At 51.4% G+C, this 9,632-nt stretch overlaps 1 protein-coding gene across 1 annotated transcript in view; it reads right to left on the bottom strand.

Annotated features, from left to right (window-relative positions):
* RAB3D (RAB3D, member RAS oncogene family) overlaps positions 1-8,644 on the bottom strand; it is an 18,427-nt gene extending 9,783 nt beyond the window's left edge. The window contains exons 1-4 of the mRNA XM_011954814.1: positions 8,424-8,644; positions 6,132-6,420; positions 4,130-4,248; positions 3,912-4,036 (exon numbers count right to left, since the gene is read on the bottom strand). Of these exons, the coding sequence (XP_011810204.1) occupies positions 3,912-4,036; positions 4,130-4,248; positions 6,132-6,359 (472 nt within the window). The 5' untranslated portion in view covers positions 6,360-6,420; positions 8,424-8,644. The remainder of the gene's footprint in view (positions 1-3,911; positions 4,037-4,129; positions 4,249-6,131; positions 6,421-8,423) is intronic.
* Positions 8,645-9,632: the final 988 nt, after the last annotated feature.

Here is a 9,632-nt window from a genome sequence, read left to right as displayed (position 1 = left end):
AAGATACAAAAATTAGCCAGGCATGGTGACATGCGCCTGTAATCCCAGCTACTCAGGAGGCTGAGGTAGGAGAATCACTTGAACCAGCGAGGCGGAGGTTGTAGTGAGCCAAAATCGCACCACTGCACTCCAGCCTGGGCGATAAGAGTGAGACTCCAAGTAAAAAAATTTTTTTAAAACAAGGGTATGGCTGTGTCTCAGAAAAACTTCATTTATAGATACAAATTTGAATGTCATATAAATTTCCCATGTCATATTATTTTTTTTTCAACCACTTTAAAAATGTAAAAACTAACCAGGTGCCGTGGCTCATGCCTGTCATCCCAACACTTTGGGAGGCTGAGGCAGGCCAACTGCTTGAGCCTGGGAGTTCAAGACCAGCCTGCGCAATATAGTGAGACCTCGTCTCTACAAAAAATAAAAATAAAAAATTAGCCAGTGTGCTGGCTTACACTAGTAGTCCCAGTTACTTGAAAGGCTGAGGCAGCAGAATTGCTTGAGCCCAGGAGTACGAGGCTACAGGGAGCCTTGAACTTATTTTGTAGAGTTGGGGTCTCACTATGTTGCCCAAGCTAGTTTCCAACCCCTGGGCTCAAGCAGTCCTCCCTCCTCAACCTCCTAAAGTGGTGGGATCACACCACTGTACTCCAGCCTGGGTGAAAGAGTGAGGCTCTGTCTCTATTAATTAAAAAACAACAAAAACAAAATGGCTGGAGTTGCATAGCAAAGTGTTTACAGATAAAAGGTTCAATGTCAAGGGTTTTTCAATTTTCTAGGAAAAAAAGGAAAAGTATTTTGGGGGAATAGATGATTCAAGATTGAATAAATGTTGAGATCTAATTAAGCTGAATAATGTTTTATGAAAGTCTATTTTACATTCCTTTCTACTTGTGAATGTATTTGAACTTTTTTTAGATGGAGTTTCGCTCTTGTTACCCAGGCTGGAGTGCAATGGTGTGATCTCCGCTCACGCAACCTCTGCCTCCTGGGTTCAAGTGATTCTCCTCCCTCAGCCTCCCAAGTAGCTGAGATTACAGGCGTGCGCCACCACGACTGGTAATTTTGTATTTTTAGTAGAGATGAGGTTTCACCATGTTGGTCAGGTTGTTCTCAAACTCCTGACCTCAGGTGATCTGCCTGCCTCAGCCTCCCAAAGTGCTGGGATTACAGGTATTAGCCACCACAGCTGGCCAAACATTTCTTATTTCATTTTTTTTTTTTTTGAGATAAGGTCTTGCTCCGTCGCCCAGGCTGGCATACAGTGGTGCAATCTTGGTACAATGCAACCTCCATCTCCCAGGCTCAAGCGATCCTCCCACCTCAGCCTCCTGAGTAGCTGAGACTACAGGTGTGCGCCACCATGCCTAGCTAATTTTTGCATTTTTTTGTAGAGACGGGGTTTGCCATGTTTCCCAGACTCGTCTCAAATTCCTGGGCTCAAGTGATGTACCCACCTTACCCTCCCAATGCGCCGGGAGTATTTGAACATTTTTATCACAAAAAGTTATTATTTTCTTCCTTTTTTCAGACAGGGTCTCACTATATTGCCCAAGCTGGCCTCAAATTCTTGGCCTCAAGCAATCCTCCCAATTCAGTCTCCAGAGTAGCTGGGATTACAAGCACATGCCACCATTCCTGGCAAAAGTTATTTTTTTAAAAGAAAGTGTAGGCCAGGCCTATAGAAACCAACCAGGTGCAGTGGCTCCATCTCAAAAAAAAAAAAAAAAAAAAGTGTTAAGAACATCTATGAATCAAGCTGACAGATTTCTTGCCACATGTGTCCAAAGAAATATATGTAAAGATGATTGCTGCAGCTGCATTTGTCAAAGGAAAAGGCTAGAAATAATCTCCATGGCTGTCAACAGAGGAAAAGGTTAAGGAAACATGAAATGGAACAGTACACAGCCATGCAAAAGAATGAGCCAGTTCTAGGGCTGATGGAAAAAGATTTCTAGGATATATTATTTAGTGGAAAAATTCAAAGTGCAGAAAAGGGTACAGACAGCAGGGAACATCTGTGTAAAACAAAAAAGTAGCCAATGTGTTGTCAATGCCTGTGGGTGCTCAGGATATTTCTGGAAAGAGATACAAGAACCAGAGAAGCTGGGAGACCAGAACTGGGGATGGGGAGTGAGTTACTGCCTTAGCCTCTTCCTGTGCCTTCTGAATTTTGCATATAGGGTGCTGGCTTGGATGGAGCTTATGGGAAGGCTGGGGTTAAAAACTGACTGCAAGCGTCAATTACTTTCTTTCTTCTTCTTCTTCTTTTTTTTTTTTTTGAGACAGAGTATCCCTCCATCGTCCAGGCTGGACTGCAGAGGCGCAGTATCGGCTCACTGCAGCCTCCACCTCCCAGGTTCAAGTGATTCTTCTGCCTCAGCCTCCCAAGTAGCTGGGATTACAGGCGTCTGCCACCAAGCCCAGCTAATTTTTGTGTATTTTTAGTAGAGACAGGGTTTTGCCATGTTGGCCAGGCTGGTCTAGAACTCCTGGCCACAGGTGATCTGCCCGCCTCAACATCCCAAAGTGCTGGGATTTCAGGTGTGAGCCACCACGCCCGGCCACAAATAAAGTTTTATTGGCAAACAGTCACACCTATTCATTTATGCATTGTCTGTGGCTGCTGTCATGCAGAGTTGAGTAGCTGCCATAGAGACGGTATGGCCAAAAATATTTACTATCCGGCCCTTTAAGAAAAGGTTTGCTGGCCGGGCGCGGTGGCTCAAGCCTGTAATCCCAGCACTTTGGGAGGCCGAGACAGGTGGATCACGAGGTCAGGAGATCGAGACCATCCTGCCTAACACGGTGAAACCCTGTCTCTACTGGGCGCCTGTAATCCCAGCTGCTCAGGAGGCTGAGGCGGGAGAATGGTGTGAACCCAGGAAGCGGAGCGTGCAGCAAACTGAGATCGCACCACTACACTCCAGCCTGGGCGACAGACAGAGACTCCGTCTCAGGAAAAAAAATAAAAATAAAAAAGAACATCCCGTTGGCCAGGCCGGGGGGTGGTTCATGCCTGCAATCCTAGCACTTTGGGAAGCTGAGGAGGGAGGATCACTTGAAGCCAAGAGTTCGAGGCCAGCCTGGGCAACATAGCGAGACCATGTCTCTACACAAAATTTAAAAAAGGCCGGGCATGGTGGCTCACACTTGCAAATCCCAGCACTCTGAGAGGCTGAGGCAGGCGGATCATGAGGTCAGGAGATCGAGACCATCCTGGCTAACACGGTGAAACCTTGTCTTTACTAAGAATACAAAAAATTAGCTGGGCATGGTGGCATACGCCTGTAGTCCCAGCTACTTGGGAGGCTGAAGCAGGAGAACTGCTTGAACCTGGGAGGTGGAGGCTGCAGTGAGCTGATATTGCACCGCTGCACTCCAGTCTGGGTGACAGAGTGAGTCTCAGTAAAATAAACCTGGGAGGCGGAGCTTGCAGTGATCTGAGATCGCGCCACTGCACTCCAGCCTGGGCAACAGAGTGAGACTCCATTTCAAAAAAAAAAAAAAAGTAAAAAATAATTAAAAAAATAAATAAATAAATAACATCCCCATCCTTTTCCACGGCTGCATAGTATTCTACCATGTGAATATACTTTATGTCCACTTGGTTCTCCAACTGTGAGACACTTGGCAGGGATCTGTAGGTCCTCTACTAATACTACTGCTACACTCCACACACCACATCCCACATGGGTGAGGATATCTCTAGGATCAATTTCCAGAAATGGTTTTGCTGGGAGTTCCTGTGCATGGATACCCTGCAATTAAACGGGACATGTGGCATACACATGGGTATTTTCCTGGGCAGATCCTCAAAGGGTCAGTGACTGGGTTGGACCCTGAATCTGAGGATGGAGATGAGGGTTTGGTTCTGGGAGACCCAGGGCCTGTGGCCCAGGCTAGGTACTAACCAAGGTCATCGGCGAGCCTCCGGCCATCCTCGGCAGGCACGACACGTTCGTCCTCCAGGTCACACTTGTTCCCCACCAGGATGACCTGGGCGTTGTCCCAGGAGTACGTCTTGATTTGCGTGGCCCTGCAGAGTTACCAGTCGTGAGCCATGAGCCGGGGGGGTTAGGGATAAGAGGAGAGGGCAAAGATCAGGGGTCCGTGGTCAGCAAGCACTCACCAGTCCTGCACGGCGGCAAAGGACTCCTGATTGGCGACGTCATACATGAGCAGGAAGCCCATGGCTCCCCGGTAGTAGGCTGTGGTGATGGTGCGGTAGCGCTCTTGGCCCGCCGTGTCCTGGACAAATGGCAGTGACAGTTGGCTGGGAACTACCTGTTTCCCAGTCCACCCCTGTCTGAGAGGGCCACTGCCCTGTGTTCACAGCACCAGTCTCATGGGGGAGACACAGACCTGCTTGTACAACCTCCGGTCACAGACCCTGCCCTCACAACCCCAGTCTGCCAGGGAGGCATGGATTCATTATCAAGGGACCTCCCCAGTCTGATGAGGGAGAGACCTGGGCTTGCTTGCCCTTGAGGGGTTCCAAGTCTCAGGGGTCAGTGGCCTCTCATAGATTTATGAGCCCCTTTGACCTCGTCTCTAAGAACCAACTTAACAACTGCAAATAAGAACCAACTGGGCCAGATGGTACCATCTTGACAGGACACCTTGGTACTCTCGCTACCATGATGATTGCTACCAGTAGCTAAGTTGGGAGAGGGGGCTGGGTGTGGCTCTGCAGACCAGGCCAGTTCAGTGGGCGTCCCAGGTGTCCCCTCTAAGAGATGGTACCCAAAACTCTTTCCCATTGGTCACCAGCACCTGGGACCTTTCTCTTTCTTTCTCTTTCTCTTTCTTTCTTTCTTTTCTTTCTTTCCTTCTCTTTCTCTTTCTTTCTTTTCTTTCTTTCCTTCTCTCTCTCTTTCTTTTCTTTCTTTCCTTCTCTCTCTCTCTCTCTCTCTTTCTTTCTTTTTAGATGGGTTCATGCCCTGTCATCCACGCTGGAGTGCAGTGGTGCAATCATAGCTCACTGCAGCCTCGAACTCCTGGGCTCAAGCAATCCTCTCGCCTCAGCCTCCTGAATAGCTGAGACTACACGCTGAAGCTACCAGGCTGGGCTAATGTTTAAAGTTTTGGCAGAGATGAGATCTCGCTGTGTTGTCCAGGCTGGTCTGGAACTGCCAGGCTCAAGTGATCCTCCACCTTGGCCTCCCAAAGTGTTGGGATTTACAGGCATGAGCCACCATGCTTAGTGTCACAAGCACTTCAAACATGTCTTAGGTTAGTATCATCTCCGCAATCAGACCCCCAGGAATAATACTGTCTCCCACCAGGTGCAGTGGCTCACGCCTCTAATCCCAGCACTTTGGGAGGCCAAGGCGGGTGGATCACAAGGTCAGGAGTTCAAGACCAGCCTGGCCAACAAGGTGAAACCCCGTCTCTATTAAAAGTATAAAAAAGTAGCCGAGTGTGGCGGCGTGCACCTGTAATCCCAGCTATTCCGGAGACTGAGGCAGGAGAATCGCTTGAACCCAGGAGGTGGAGGTTGCAGTGAGCCGAGATCGTGCCATTGCACTCCAGCCTGGGCGACAAAGCAAGACTCTGTCTCCAGGGAGAAAAAAAGATATACATATACTGTCTCCCTCAGAGTCCCCCCAACCAGGGCAGGGCATGTCCCCTCACCCTGAAAAATTCGCCTAGTAGATAAGTCCTCCGTACTCTTCACAACTACCCCAAGTGCACATCCCAATTCTGGGCTATTTCCCCTCACTTGAGAACCCTCCCCACAGTCAGAAGAACTGTCCAATGAGGCTGGGTGCGGTGGCTCACGCCTGTAATCCCAGCACTTTGGGAGGCCAAGGCCGGTGGATCACTTGAGGTCAGGAGTTTGAGATCAGCCTGGTCAACATGGTGAAACCCCACCTCTATTAAAAATATGAAAATTAGCCGGGCGTGGTGGTGGGCACCTGTAATCCCAGCTTCTCGGGAGGTTGAGGCAAGAGAATCGCTTGAACTCAGGAGATGGAGGTTACAGTGAGCCGAGATCATGCCACTGCCCTCCTGCCTGGGCAACAGAGTGAGACTCTCCGTCTCAAAAAAAAAAAAAAAAAAAAAGAACCCTCCAATGAACTTTCCTGAAGGGACCCCACCCCTAACCCACAGCCAGCCTCCCAGCCTACCCAGATCTGCAGCTTGATCCTCTTGTCATGGCGGTAGACGGTCTTGACCTTGAAGTCAATGCCCACGGTGCTGACGAAGGCGGGCGTGAAGGAGTCGTCCGCATATCGGAACAGGAAGGAAGTCTTGCCCACGCTGCTGTTGCCTATCAGTAGTAGTTTGAACATATAGTCGAAGTTCTGATCTGCTGCATCCCGTGAGCCTGCTGGGGGGTCTCCAGCTGATGCCATCTTGGCACTAGCCTCCCGGGACAGGGAGACCTGAAATCCTCAGGGAGAGGAGACGGGCGTCCTGCATGGGAATCAAACACCAACAACAGCTCCTGTGGATGCACCAGGCCTGGATTCAAATCTCAGCTCGGTCACTTGGAGGCCAAGTGATGCTGGATGTACTGCTTGCCCCCTCTAGACCTCAATGTCCTCTTCTGCAAAATGGGATGTTTCTCATAGTCCCTTCCTGGACTATGTAGTTAGTTGTGAGCCTAAAATGAGTTTCTTTCTTCTCTTTTTTTAGAGACAAGATCTTGCTCTGTTGCCTGAGGCTGGAGTGCAGTGGCGTGATCATAGCTCACTGCAGTCTCGACCTCCTGGGCTCAAGCGATCCTCCTGCCTCAGCCTCCCAAGTAGCTGGGACTACAGACATGCCACCACATCAGGCTAATTAAGAAAAAAAAAAAAAATGTAGAGATGGGGTCTCACTATGTTGCCCATGCTGGTTTCAAACTCCTCTGCTCAAGCAGTCCTCCTGCCTCAGCCTTCCAATGTGCTAGGATTACAGGCATGAGCCACCATGCCCGACCTAAAATGTGTTTCTTTATTCATTCAACAAATGCTTACTCTCTGCCAGGCCCTGTTCTCTGTGGAGATCCTGCTATGAATAGGACAAGAAAAAGTCCATCCTCGGGGGGTCACGTTCCTTCCAGTGGGAAGGTATTAACACACATAACGGTCATTAGACAGTGCCTGGTATACAGCTAGGGCACAAAAAAAGTGACTGCTGTTTAATCTTCACATCTTGTGGCGTAACTGAGTCTTTATTGGGGTGGAGGGTGGGGAGACCGTTCCTGTCTGGAAACCCAGAGGCCTAGCAAAGGGTTCAAGTGCAAGGCCGAGGGTAAGGGGCTCTGGCCGCTGCAGAACTAGATTCTGGAGAAGGTGCAGGTGTGGACTTCGCCCCCGCATGTCCACCTGGTGTGGCCCAGGTGTAAGCTGGAGTGGGGAGGGGAGGGGAGGACCTGCCAGCTGGATAAGCTGGAGAGAGCCCCCGACTAAGGGTTGGGTGTTGACTTTGGCAGGTGTCAGCCACTGGGGCGCCTGCCCTCCCCTAACTCATGCCAAATACAGCCCCTTCTCTGAGTTCCAAGGGGAAGGGGTTTTCTACGTACCGGGCCCAGGTTTAAAGTCCAGTTCTACCCCCTAAATGGGTACTGCCATTTTCTATTTATCAAAGGGGCCGGGCCTGTCTCCTGCCCAAGGCTGACTCACTCCAGCCCCAGTCCACGGAGGCAGGACTGAGAGTCCTTATATCCAAGGAAACCATCCCAGTCACTTAATTAACACAACCCCACCACCAGGACCACTGCCGCCCACCCCTGATCTTTCTAGGCAATCTGTTGCACAGCTAGGCTCCTTGAATCTGCCCACACTCCAACATGCTGCTTCATCCAGGCCCATGATGCTCCCTCAACCCTCATAACCTCTCCCAGGCCTCAGTTTCCCCAGCCGTCTATGACCGCTGCGGGAACGCACAGAGAGGCTGCAGAAGGCCTGGATGCAGGCAGGGCAGAGGCAGAGAAAGTCTTGGCACAGCTATTTCTCAATCGCCTTTGGGGCTTTTTTCCATTTTAAACGAGGACCCAACCGGCCCCACCCCGTGTTCCAGGAGAACGAGTTTAAGGAGGGGAAGAGAAGAGGCAGGAAACCTTTCCCCACGCAGGGCAGGGCCGCAAGGCTGGCCCCCACCTCCCCCAGCCTCAGCTCACCTGTGTGTCAGTCGGTCCCGCCTCTTTCTAACCATCTGCTCACCCTCCCTCAAGCCTGGCCCTGGAGGGCTCGCCTCTGTCCCCCTTCACTATATTCGGGGCGCCCCGGCCAATGCAGGTGGAGTCAGGAGCTTCCCCCATCACCATATGGTCCCAACGCCTGTCGCCAGCTGGGCTCTCTGCCCCGCCCGCGCCCCATCAGCGCTTCCCAAGTGCCCAGCTGGGTGGGGGCGAGGGCAGAGGCGTTCCCCGCAGCCCCGCCTTTGTTCCCCAGGCCCCCTACCCTCCTCCCAAACCCCTGTACCCCACAGACCTGCTCGAATGCGGAGGGGCGAGGCAGGCTGCGCTCCTTCCCAGGGGTGACCTCGCGTAAGGGGCGCCGCCCGTAGGGATTCCGCCTTTGAACTTGCTGCGGCCTGGCCCTGGCCGCGACCCCGGCCCCGCAGCCGCCGAAGCCAGCAGCCTGCAGCCACCCGGATCCCGCGCGGGCTCCGCCCAGGAGGCGGAGGAGGGGCCGTTCCCGGAGCGGGGGATGGGGGAGGACGGAGCGGGGCCGAGTCTTGGGCGGGACTTACAGAAAGAGGGTGGGAGGGGCTGGAAGCTGCACCAAGCATCTAGAACCCGTCCTCGCCAAGCAACAGCTGATTTTCCCAACTGCGTGTAAAGAGCTCCTACTATACGCATGGCTGTTAAAAGCACGGAGTCTGGGGCCTGGTTCGAGTCCCAGCTCCACCACGTTCTAGTCTTGTGGCTTTGGACGCGTTACTTAACCTCTTTGAGCCTCAGTTTCCCCATCTGTCAAGTAGCTCATAGCAAGAGTACCCAACCTCACAGAGTTGTGGGAGGATTCTGATCTGAGTTAGTGTTTGTCAAGTGCAATGCCGGCCTTAAAGTAGACTAGGCCAGGCGCAGTGGCCTGTAATAACAGCACTTTGGGAGGCCGAGGCAGGAGAATCACTTGAGGCCAGGAGTTTGAGACCAGTCTGAGCATCGTAAGGAGACCTCATCTCTACTAAAAATAACAAAAATTAGCCAGGTGTGGTGGCATGCGTCTGGAACCCCAGCTACTTGGGAGGCTGAGGCGGGATGATTGCTGGAGAGATGGAGGCTGCAGTGAGCCTTGATTGCACCACAGCACTCCAGCCTGGGCAACAGAGCAAGACCCTGTTTCAAATAAATAAAAATAAATGAGGGCTGGGTGCGGTGGCTTATGCCTGTAATCCCAGCACTTTGGGAGGCTGAGGTGGTCAGATCACCTGAGGTCAGGAGTTCGAGACTAGCCTGGCCAACATGGAGAAACCCTGTCTCTACTAAAAAATACAAAATTAGCTGGGCATGGTGGCGCATGCCTGTAATTCTAGTTACTTGGGGGGCTGAGGCAGGAGAATCGCTTGAACCCGGAAGGCGGAGGTTGCGGTGAGCCGAGATCGTGCCACTGCACTCTAGCCTAGACAACAGAGCAAGACTCTGTCTCAAAAAATAATAATAATTAAAAAATAAATGAGGTTGGGCACAGTGTCTG

The sequence above is a fragment of the Colobus angolensis genome, unplaced genomic scaffold (genome assembly GCF_000951035.1).
Source record: "Colobus angolensis palliatus isolate OR3802 unplaced genomic scaffold, Cang.pa_1.0 Scaffold39, whole genome shotgun sequence".
NCBI lineage: Eukaryota > Metazoa > Chordata > Mammalia > Primates > Cercopithecidae > Colobus > Colobus angolensis.
This window is presented reverse-complemented; position numbering and strand designations above follow the sequence as displayed.